The 12,037-nt window shown below is 37.4% G+C and overlaps 2 protein-coding genes across 2 annotated transcripts; one reads left to right on the top strand and one right to left on the bottom strand.

Moving 5' to 3' along the window:
• Nucleotides 1-1,734: 1,734 nt before the first annotated feature.
• LOC149290574 (gamma-crystallin 1) lies at nucleotides 1,735-4,733 on the top strand. Its single transcript, XM_089488520.1, has 3 exons — nucleotides 1,735-1,743; nucleotides 3,880-4,122; nucleotides 4,458-4,733. The coding sequence occupies exons 1-3, from the start codon at nucleotides 1,735-1,737 to the stop codon at nucleotides 4,731-4,733; spliced, it is 528 nt and encodes a 175-aa protein (XP_089344646.1).
• A 2,234-nt stretch (nucleotides 4,734-6,967) lies between these two features.
• Nucleotides 6,968-8,844, bottom strand: LOC149290575 (gamma-crystallin-1-like). The gene is made up of 3 exons (XM_089488575.1): nucleotides 8,836-8,844; nucleotides 8,223-8,465; nucleotides 6,968-7,243 (listed from the first exon to the last, which is right to left on the bottom strand). Exons 1-3 carry the CDS (start codon nucleotides 8,842-8,844, stop codon nucleotides 6,968-6,970), a joined length of 528 nt encoding a protein of 175 aa, XP_089344701.1.
• Between the last annotated feature and the right edge of the window lie 3,193 nt (nucleotides 8,845-12,037).

Consider the following 12,037-nt stretch of genomic DNA (forward strand, 5'->3'; position numbering starts at 1 on the left):
CACACCACAGGGACAATCTCTTTGTTGTCCCTGTGTAGCACGTCAAGGCTCCATCCTAATGCGGACGTGCTCCAGGAAATCACCAGAGAAGAAAGAGAGACACAGAAAAGACGAAGAAGGAGAAGAAGAGGAGCTGTGGAAAAAGAGTGCTTTGTTTCATATGGTGGTTTGCAGAGGGGTTGGGATGTTTCAGGAAAGTTGCAAGAGGGGAAAGGGATGAATAAGAGAAGATTGTTTTTAAGTTAGAAAAAGGCGAGGTTATGGCTGTAGGAGGCCCGAGACAGGAAACGTAATCAAGACAAAATAATGTACCTTCCCAAGGTAAATAACCTTGGCCAAAAAAAAGAAACAATGTCTCCAAAATAGATATATGCTACATGTACAGGAAAACATGCATATAATACAAAACTATGAACAAGTAAAGTTGATTGCAGATCTGGCAAAGTTCAAATGTCACAATAAATAAATATATTTTTGATTCTTGCAAGGGACTTGGTTTCAGATGGTCTGCAAAGGGCTTGGGGTGTATCAGGAAAGATTTTTTTACAATTTGTATGAATATTCAATGTAAAACTGAACCAATAACAATCCACCTGTCCAATAATTTATGTTCCAATAGGTAAAACTATTGTCATGTCTGCAGTATGAAGACTTGTTATAAAGATTTGTTTTCTTCTGTTTCCCCTTTATACTGCAATGCATTTCTAGATTGCCATCCCTTCTTATTTAAAGCTGCTATAAATGTGTAAAGTCAAATTAAACTGTGAAAGCATTCGTATATCTTTCAAATAAAACTTTTGTTTTCAGTTTGTAATAAAACCAACATTAGCCAGGGATTATGAGAAATGGTTTGTTGATGACTTTGATAAAAGCATACACTATGCATGAGATAGATAGATAATAATGTATTTCATTTCAAAGGGGATCAAGCAAGAATTTCATAATGTATTAATTACACTTGATCCACACAGAACAAACCACATTTTAGTGTATTCAACAATGCTTACCATATTTTTCACTTTGATGTAAAAATTCTCTATAAAATGCAAATTTTCTTTAAATGTGATTTAGTTACCATATAACTTAATTTTACCCTTTAGTATTTCCTTACATCAATAAGTCTTGAATAACAAAGAATACATTTGATAGGTTGTAACTTACTAAACCTGTCACTACTACAATGAACTGCACCTTTTAATACAATTGTGTTACCTTATAGAATAAATAAGTAACACATTTAATATTCTGATTATTATTGTTATACTAGGTCTGTGAAATCTCATTTAAATGTCTGATATTTAGGTTATTACAACTATATTCATAATCCTACTTTTAAATAAATTGTAAAAAAAATAAAAAAATTAAACTGATACTTTCTTAAAATCACCAACCCTGAATTAGAACATCTGACTTTAATTTCCAGTAAAATCCAACTTTTATCATATTTTGAAAGGCAGAGGTAGATGGACACAAGCTATTAACTGTGCTGAATATTTAGTTACTGACACCAGCAGTTAAACATGGGCCTGTGATAATCAAAAGCTGACTAGAGAGGTGTACAAAGACTGAACATTCTCGGCTTCAATATAGAATGAAAAGAGACATACTATACATTCTTTGTACTAAGCAGAGGAGTTCTATTGTGTAAGTAATGCAGATCCAGCAGTGGTCCTCATATATAAGGACAACTGTGTTTGTCATTTCACAGTACAGAGGCCTCACCAGTGACACAAAATGGGAAAGGTAAGAGCAGTATTTTATTTTTGGAGTTGAACAGAATAATTTTTTGGTGTTTGTAACTATTTTTTATAGTGCCTTTAGATCCTGATATACAGAAAAAAATACCGTATTTGCTCGATTATAAGACGAGGTTTTTTTCAGAGCAAATGCTCTGAAAAATACCCCTCGTCTTATAATCGGGGTCGTCTTATAATCAGACCTCAAATAGGTCTGACTATGAGACGACTAAGATCCAGATCCCCGCAGCTGCAGGGGACCTGGATCCTCCTGTCTCTCCCACCCCCCGCCCCACTTACCAGTACTTCTGAGTCCCCGGTGTGTAGCTGGGGCAGTGTGTAGATGTCGACGCGATGGACGCAGACCTTCCCCGGCTGTCAGAAATCAGAGTTCCCTGCACCGGTGCGGGGACTCTGATCTCTGACAGTCGGGGAAGGTCTGCGCGATGGACGCAGACAACCCCCGCTGTTAGCCACGCCTCCTTCCGGCTGCAGCGTAAGTGCGTGGGATCTACACATAAGGCATAAGGCATTTCTGGAGGCAGAGTGCTCTGTGAAATGCCTTTTAACCCCCTTAATGCCACTCTGCCTCCAGAAATGCTTTTTTAACCCTCTATACGCCACTCTGCCTCCTGAAATGCCTTATACCTCCCTATATGCCACTCTGCCCCATAATATGCCTTTTAACCCTCTAAATGCCAGAGTGGCATATAGGTGTATAAGGCATTTCTGGAGGCAGAGTGGCACATAGGGGGTCAAAAGGCATATCATGGGGCACAGTGGCATATAGGGTTAAAAGGAATATCATGGGGCACAGTGGCATTTAGAGGGTTAAAAGGCATATCATGGGGCACAGTGGCATATAGGGGGTATAAGGCATTTCTGGGGCAGATGTGCATAACTGGGGGGCAGGTTAGAAAATAGAAGGAAATAAAACCAAAATATTTTTCTCAATCATAGCTTTTATTAAAAAAAAAATAGTTTAGATGAATTAACATTTACTGGTAAAACTTTTTTCCTATAGGGTCGTCTTATATTCAGGCTTTTTCTTTTTTCCTAAATTAATATTCAGATTTGGGGGTCGTCTTATAATCAGGGTCGTCTTATAATCGAGCAAATACGGTAATATGTCAATATAGCAGCAATGCCATTTTAGGTATTATTGCATTGCTAACCTTATAGATATAAACAGTGAAGCCTTTGAGTTATATAATATATTAGTATGCATTATTATCAGTTTCCATACAATCATAAATATTTTACACAGGGGAATAATATAGGCCATTGATACACAATACTATTGGATTCTTTTTTAACTATGTACAATACATGCAATAACTAATCAGTGCAAATGCCAAATAGTATTTTGCATAAAAAAATATGTACAATCTTCACATAAGATATCTGAAAACACCATGTCTAAATAAATGGAGGTGTTCAATAAAAAATTGTGATTGTAAGATAAAATGAAAAATATGTATTACGGAATATATATTGAATATATAATATTGAATATATATTCCACAAGCTTCCACATCTAGCATTTAACACATTTTCCCGTAGGTATCGCACTTTAGCAACCACAAGAGTCCAAGTAAATTAAGTTGCACCTTCATTTTGTTAATAAAACTACATCTTTAATTTGTTATTCTGCAATTGATTATGATCATTGCAGTTGTAACAACAGTTTGCAAAACAGACTTACTCTAATATGGTGCTGACTTACCCTCAGCATTGTGGGTTTTTTGTTCTCCTCAAACCAGAACATCGCAAGTTTAAATGTAGAGCTAAAGAGCTATCCTTGATTCCACATATACTCAGAAGAAAGACTTAAAGTATGTATACTTGAGAAGTAACACTGACAAAACTCTGCTTCAAAGGTCTCAAAAGGACTTCAGGTATTCAGTAAACTATGAGCTGAAGGTTATTTGTGTTGTAGCACCAACTCAGCACCTTAATGATTAATGTTCATCTATGCTGCAGGAAAGGCTGAGTTATCTTTGTATGATTAAATAAAATCTTTACTCTCCCATCAATTTTCTGTTCAGTAAAAAAAAAACCACAAATCTTTGATACATGATCCACTAAAATAATAATGTGCCCTGTTAATTCATTATGACCATCTTTATACTTCCAACTGTAGATCATCTTCTACGAGGACAGGAACTTCCAGGGCCGCTCCTACGAGTGCAGCTCTGACTGTTCTGACCTTCACTCCTATTTCAACCGTTGCAACTCCATCCGTGTCGAGAATGGAAACTGGATGCTGTATGAACGGCCCAACTACACAGGGCACCAGTACTTCCTGAGAAGGGGAGAATACCCTGACTTTCAGCAATGGATGGGATTTAACGATTCCATTAGGTCCTGTCGGATAATCCCTCAGGTGACACAATTTACACTGGAATTTTCATTTAATGAGAATAGTAGATTTCTTGTGACATGTTTTTAAAATGATTTGATATCAACTTGATTTAACTGATGAAATAATTTTTTATACATTTTCATACAAAGTTAAAATTCTGGTATATTAAATGGATACACTAATTGGAATTCATCGCATATAAATGATCCTCAAGGGTGTGAATATGGCATTATATAATAGTTTGCAGTGAGAAATGCAATAATATGTTTGACCAAGATGACCCTTTTGTCAGTGGACAATAATTTCGTCAACTAATACTAGGTTTCCTTCAGCTCACATGATTTTGTTTTCCACAGCATCGTGGCTCCTTTAGAGTCAGGATCTATGAGAGGGAAGATTTTAGAGGTCAGATGATGGAATTTACTGAAGACTGTCCTCAAGTCTATGAGGAATTCAATTACCATGACATTCATTCTTGCAACGTGCTTGAAGGCCACTGGATCTTCTATGAACTACCCAATTACCGAGGTCGTCAGTACTACCTGAGACCTGGAGAGTACAGGAGATACACTGAGTGGGGTGCTGTCACTCCCAGAGTTGGCTCTTTCAGAAGAGTTCAAGAATTGTTTTGAAATGAATGTGAACCGTGAACCCTATAATAAAATAATAACTTAATAAAACATATTAAAGTGCAATTATATGCCATGTGTCTGTCTTTTTAATATGCCCTCCTTAAAAATATAGCAAATGCTAATTGTGTTATGGTAATCAGTACTAGAGAAACATTGACAACATATAGTATATCAGAATTAATGTTTTTCAACTTAGGTCCAAAATACACAGGAGAATGTGTAAATGACACAATGGTCTTTAGGATTAAAATCACCAGGTCTTTTATACCCAGAGAGGTGTTGGGCAGTGTGTGATTATTATATTAGAATGATCTGCTTTATAAGTTAATTCTGGTTTGTGTGTTTTGTCCAGGAGTTAACTTCTGTAGGCTTTTTCATAAAGTGATTTTATTCAGTAAGATTATTTGGTGGGTGATTAGGTGGGTGGCATGTTTGCCCAAAGGAGACATTATTTTATGATATATGATATATTAAATAAATGTAACCTCCTTTGCCAATTATTTTCAACCCAAATTTGCTTAAATCCCCATCCCTCCCAAAAAAGGTAGATGAATCTCTAAATTTAGAAATTAACATTTTACAATTTAGACCCCTGCAGTGTTGATGCCGTACCCATGAATGTTGGGCATTGCCATATTCAGGGGATTTTGCTCAAAACAAACTGTGAGATTTGTACATGAACATATCCAGTCAGAAAAAAATTGTGAAAATGCAAATGCTTGTGAAAAATTCATAATTTTTGGATGTTGCTGAATACAAAAACCCCTTTTGGAGGTTTTAGGAGAGGTCACACAAATTCTTATTGAACTCCATGCCTTTTTATTCCTGAAAAAGGCTAAGTTGTAAGCAATATTTAGTTTAGTTTTATCTCAACCCGTTTATTGTCGTCTGTTGAGCTAACCCTTTACTTAATTTACCACACTGCTTTTTAATGAATAGACTCATCTGAGCTAAAATTAAAAGAGTACTAACACAGTAAAAATGGTATAACAAATAACCCTTCCAATGCTGGAAGATGTTAAATGCCATGATAATGTTTATCTATTTCTTTTTCCATCATATATAGGATATCTGGACACATTTGTTAGGGCTAGATTAACGTGATTGATTCATAGTGACAGGGACTATTGTGGAATCAGCACACATAACAAAATAGCTAAACCACAACATGCTAAAAGGTGATTAACACAAAGAAAATTAACAATGTGTGTGTTCCGCTCCCGCAACATATGTGTCCAATCCTGCCTGCTCCTGTAAACATTCTGTCACAGTTTTTAGAGATAGTGAAGAATTTCATTCACAGATATTTATTCATTCCCTCAATCACGCATACACGTTCATAAAACTCCCCCAACCCCTTAACTGAACTGCAGATTTCCTGCGCACTCCCACAAGGCTGCCTTCACGTTGCTCACACACAGCGTCTCTTCTCTTGTCCCGCAAAAAGAGAAGAGACGCTGTGTGCGAGCAATGCAAAGGCAGCCTTGCGAGAGTGCGCGGTATTACTGGACCCACAGGTACATTGTCTCCCTAATGTTGAGCTGACTAGAGTGAGATTGTTATCTCCCAAATAGTTCTGCAGGCTGCTGAGCAGCTGTGCGCCCCCTCGTAGCTGCACCCGAGGTGAGTACCGCTCTCACAGTTCCTCTGTCCCTGAAAAGTGGGACAGAGGTAGGAATAGGCGGGACAGCCCCGTCCATATCGGGACAGTTGGGGGACATGAAATGTGTATGTTAGGTTGAGCAGACAGCACTTGTTACTTGTTACAGGTGTTCTAAAAGAGTGGCTTGAGTCATGCGTTATATATAAAGGGATAAAGCTATACCGATAAGCGATGTCCCCAGTGTGTATCAATACAATAGTGACCTTACAGTAGAGGTCTCTTCTCTTGCTCCGCCCAGGAACACAGCAGAGTCACGTGACATCACTTCCCGTGTATAAAATATATAAAAGGGAGATTTAGAGGAGGAAAAAAATAATAGATAGAGAAGAAGTGGAAGAGGCTGGCCCCTGGAAGAGAGAGTATGTTTGTATGCATACATTGTAAACACATGTCTCTCTATGATCATTTTAAATGTTGGAAGGCATTATATATCTTTATATGGCTTATATATTAACTGTGAATAAATCAATGAAACAGCTTTAAACGGTTAATAATGAACTAATAAACTGTTATAATAAAGAGGTTTTATTGAGTCAAAAAAGGAAGTTATTTCAAGTGAAAAACAATTTATTCAAAACAGATCTTGAACTCTTCGGAAAGAGCCAACTCTTGGAGTTGAGGCACCCCAGTCATTGTATCTCCTGTACTCTCCAGGCCTCAAGTAATACTGCTGCCCCCTGTATTTGGGCAGCTCATAGAAGATCCAGTGTCCTTCAAGCACATTGCATGAGTAGATATCATGATAACTGAATTCCTCCAGGACATTGGTGCAATCATCAGTATACTCCTTTGTATGGCCCCTAAATTCTTCCCTTTCATAGATTTTAGTACGGAATGTTCCAAGATACTGCAAAAAAATAGAAAATAATATAAATAAATATAATAAATATAACATACATTTAATATAAAGCTATATAAACACGCATTTGCAAAATATAAATTATTTAATTTAGGATTAAATTATTTGTCCTGTTAATGATCTGTTCAAAGACAAACGTGAGGTACCAAAAGCTTATGTGACTTCATTTTTTTCTGTGTTGTCCAAATAAAATGTATCATCTTTGACTAAATACTCTCAAGTACCTTAAAAATTCACAGGCCTAGATTTGCAATCCAACAAAGGCACCAGGAGCATAAATGGGGTGGTGGGAGCCTTCTTCTATGGGGTTCTCCTTATCACTCTTGAGCCTCTTAGGTTTACCCTTCTTTTAAGGGTGAATGCCTTACTGAAGTAGCAAGGAGATTATTCATCACCTGCTCACATACGCATAAGGGTGTATAGGGGTATTTCACAGTAAGCTGCTCTGGGAGGCACCTGAGCTTTCAGCATGATGGCCTGCAAGCATAGAATTTAACAGCAGATAGAATAATTTGGCCCATGGTAATCTGCCCATTTTTCCTGATGTAAAGACTCAGACATTAATCAGTTCTTGGTCTTGTTTTGATTCAGGATTGCTTTATGCCTATCCCATGCATGTTTAAGTTACCACTGTAGTAGCCTCTACCACTTCTTCTGGGAGGTTGTTCCATTTATCTAAACCTAGCATGCTAGGGTTCTATCATGTCATACAGATGCCAGACATTTTCAATCGTAAATGTGCCACTGGAGTAGAATGCAGTGAGAAAATGTGAATCCACACTCCCAATGCCTAAACAAGCATCTTTCTGTGTGGTCTTCCACTCATTGAGAACTCAAAAACAATAAAGCAAAACACAGTGTTTTTTATATTCCTCAACTAATCCATAAAAAATCTGGACATTATTGTCTTTCTTCAACCCTACCCAGCAGGTTGTTTGTCTTGAAGAATACGAAAGCCTTTACACACCTGTGGAATAATGCGGCAGGAATTAATGGAACCATTGAAACCCATCCAGTGTTGTAAATCAGGGTATTCTCCTCTCTTCAGGAAGTATTGGTGCCCCTGGTTGTTTGCACGTTCATATACCATCCAGTTTCCATTTTCTACCTTGATTGAGTTGCAGCGGGTAAAGTGTGAATGTAAGTCTAAGTTATCAGAACTGCATTCAAAGGAGCGTCCCTGGAAATTCTTGTCCTCGTAGAAAATGATCTAAGACACGGAGCCATGCAAAGAAGTAGTTTATACAAATCTAGTAATAGTAAGACAATTACATTTCCTCAACCACAAGCATATTCTAGATAGCACATTGTGTTTAGCAGACTTTTGTTATAAAAAATAAAACAATTTGTCAATTTATAACCAGTATAACTGCATGTCTCAGCTATAGATGGTTCATGGATTGGTTCACTCTACATATATTTGCATCAGCATTGAAATTATTGTAAACATATCCAAATAGTTTTACATATTCTCTCTTTAGAAGTTTGCAAATGTATTACTAATTAAACAGTATACCATATCTCATCCTTCACAAAATACAGTATTTGGGAAATGTTTAGTTTTTCTGGTTTCTCAGTACCTTTCCCATTTCGGCTCTTCTTTAGATCCTGTCCTTCAGTCCATCGGTATCGCACAAGCTCCGGTATATATACATTGCCCATAGCTTGTTCTGCAACAGTTTAACAAAAGGCTGCAAGCTTAATAGCTCTTTTCATTCTATATAGTGCATGTTGGAGAATGTTCGTTTGTTCTGAATTGTACTGCTCTTTGTGGTGATGTACAGTACAAAATGTGCAGGCAAGTAATTATTTAAAAGTAATTTAATGTATACTGTAAATTGTAAAGCCAAGCAATCATACAGAATGAAACTGTGATCTTCAAACTTTTTATGAAGACTACATTTTGTAAAAAAGAACTCATATTCTCATTAGAAAGTGGTAAATTATTTCAATATAACTAGCATTCAAATTACATGTTCTTGTCCCAATATCAAGTATGTTTACGAAGTTTCAGAAGTGTATAGTTCTGGACCCTGGACACCCATAGCCCATGGATGTAATAATTATTAGACTTGTGCATTCGTATTCGGGCGAGCATGAAAACGAACACGAAGGGTGCGTTTTTGTTGTTCAGCCTGAATACCGAAGAAACTAACATGGCGGCGGCAAAACTTATACGAAGACACACAACACGAAGAATCTTCGTGTTCGTCTTTGTTTACTAATCTCGGGGGTTAACGGGAGCGGAAATCCCAGGAGTTAAAGGGTCGTGTGAGCAACTCTATTATCTTTAATTATATAAAAAGTTACAGGCCCATCTGGCAAACCAAGCAAATGCTCAGTGGGCCGGTACCAACTGGCGCAGGTTGCATACCTTTGTTGATGCACAACAACTGTTTAAAAAAACAAATACATAGGATGAGGACAGCTATTAGAGTTTCCACGGCAAATACACTGAGATTCTGCAGAATCCCCCATGTGCACTCGCCACGTTCCCAAATGCCCAAACCCCCCAGCTGGTCGGCCAAATACATCTCCTGGCATACAATAAAGATATGGCTAGCTCTGTAAACGTTATATTTCAATGGGAATGTTTAGTTAATCGGATCGCTTTCCTACTACCAACCAGCCAATGAGTTATGAAAAGCATAACTCAATAAACTGTCCCTTTAAGGATTCTTTAATGATACAGATAAATGTGGAACAAATTTATGTTATTCATGCTAACATTATTTATTATTTGTTAAAATATCTTATACCAATATTGGGATTGCAAATTTACTGTTTGTGTCAAATCAGTCTGTTGTACTCAATATAAATCTCTGACATTAACATCTATTGTTTCCTCTAATGCTGGCTTCTGGTACACCATCATGTGCCTGCTGAAATCATTTGTCCAGTCTGTGTTTTTATTTTGTTAAATCCTTTCAGATGCAGCTTTTGTCCTGAATTAAATTCTGGAAGAGTCAATAATGAATTTTCTGTTGCTCTAAACCATTACAAACCAAATGTGGGGGGAAAAGGCATTTTGTTAATATTTACAGTGACAACTGTAACTACTACTTCTACTACAACTACTATTTATAAGTCTAAATTAAGTAAACAGGCGAATAACAACACTTTAAGGGGAACTCCACCACTTTTATTACTGGTATCTCATTCAAATAGTTTTTTTTTTCTTTCAAAAATAGATATTTTCCGAGGAACCTTTAGTTTGTATCTAATATTATATTTTCAAATAGCTTAATACTAGTATTATAGTTGTGTTATCTGACAATAGAATAACTCCTAATCAGTCAGCTTGATACTCGTACTAATGAAGTCCTAAGGAGGAAAGGGTTTCATTGTATAAAAAGGACTTCTTCAGCATTGCACAAACAGTTACCTCAGTGTGGTGTCTGAGTAGGGAAAGTCACCCAAAGTATCATGACTAGCTACAATTGCAGCCTCCAGGTATGTAGATAAAAGAGGCTCATTGGGGCCAAATGAAATAGCTTATTGGCTCGAATATAGGCCGCACCCGATTATAGGCCGCACACTAAAAGTTTGGTGCTATTTTAAAGAAAAATTTATTTTTGAAGAAAAAATACACATTAATGGTAAAGCAGTATTTTATCTAATGAACAGGAATACGTGTATTTTAAAATTTTTGGTATCTCTTATGCAGTTAGTCAGCATATATTATATACAAACAGAATTTTGGAAAACCAATAGCCATTTTAAGGTCCCCCCTTAATTCATAATGCACCTTACTTATAGATATTTCCCTCTGCTCCCCTGACATGCTCCCCTGATTTGTCACTCTGCCCCCCCAGATATGCTTTATGCCCCCTAGAAATGCCACTCTGCCCCCCTAAAAATGCCACTCTGCCCCCCTAAAAATGTCACTCTGCCCCCCTTGGGTATGCCACTCTGCCTCCCCGGGTATGCCACTCTGCTCCATAGATATGCCAACCCCCTCAGACTTACCAATGTACCCCCAGGCCGGTGGCTGCGTAATGCGCTTAGACAACCTCCACTGCTGCCACTTCTGCTGGGGCTTCTATGGTGGAGCACCAGAAGGCTATGTCACACCGGTGCTCCGTTATAGAAGCCCTGGCGGAAGTGCCGGCAGCAAAGGTTCTCTACGCGTATCGCTCAGAAATCTAGCTGCTGCCGAAGAGTAGGATCTAGGTCCTCTGCAGCGAAATTAAAAAAACACCTGACCGCACCCGGAACTACATATCCCGGGCGTCGGGTGATACAAATTGCGTATCCCTGCGCTAAACCCCAAATATAGGCCGCACCCCCACTTTAAAGACTTAAAGTGGGGAAAAATTGCAGCCTATATTCGGGCAAATACGGTATATATTTTTCTTTAATTGCTAAACTACATTACTATATACAATACAGTAATTATTAATATTTTTCACATGGGACTATTCCTTTAATTTAACCCCTTAACAACCAATGTCATGCCAGGTATGTCACATAGCAAAGGTCAGTTATCAACCATGACCATGACATGCCTGGTGGTAAACAGCTGATTTAAAAGTGATTAGGAGGCGATTAATGCAATAAACATTTTTGGGAAAAAATTGAAATAGTTAAAAAATAAATAAAAATGTTGTAATACTTCTGTCACCATCAGGGGAACCATCTAGTTACAACAAAAGATACAAAGAAAAAATATGTTAAATGTAAAAAATAAAAAAGTTTATTTTTATGGGCAAGTGCTAAAATTAGCGGCATATTTTCCCAAAAATCCTGTCATGGAAAGATTTAAAATACTAGTAAGTGAAA

This window comes from Sceloporus occidentalis, unplaced genomic scaffold (assembly GCF_023333645.1).
Source record: "Sceloporus occidentalis isolate IW3139 unplaced genomic scaffold, rSceOcc1.0.p SCAF_38, whole genome shotgun sequence".
In the NCBI taxonomy this organism is placed as follows: Eukaryota; Metazoa; Chordata; class Lepidosauria; order Squamata; family Phrynosomatidae; genus Sceloporus; species Sceloporus occidentalis.

What these genes read in the sequence shown, in the direction of transcription:
- LOC149290574 (XM_089488520.1), top strand. An exon ending in CCTGTCGGATAATCCCTCAG is followed by an intron (nt 4,123 to 4,457) that starts GTGACACAATTT and finishes TGTTTTCCACAG; the next exon opens with CATCGTGGCTCCTTTAGAGT.
- LOC149290575 (XM_089488575.1), bottom strand. An exon ending in CCTGCCGCATTATTCCACAG is followed by an intron (nt 7,244 to 8,222) that starts GTGTGTAAAGGC and finishes ATTTTTTTGCAG; the next exon opens with TATCTTGGAACATTCCGTAC.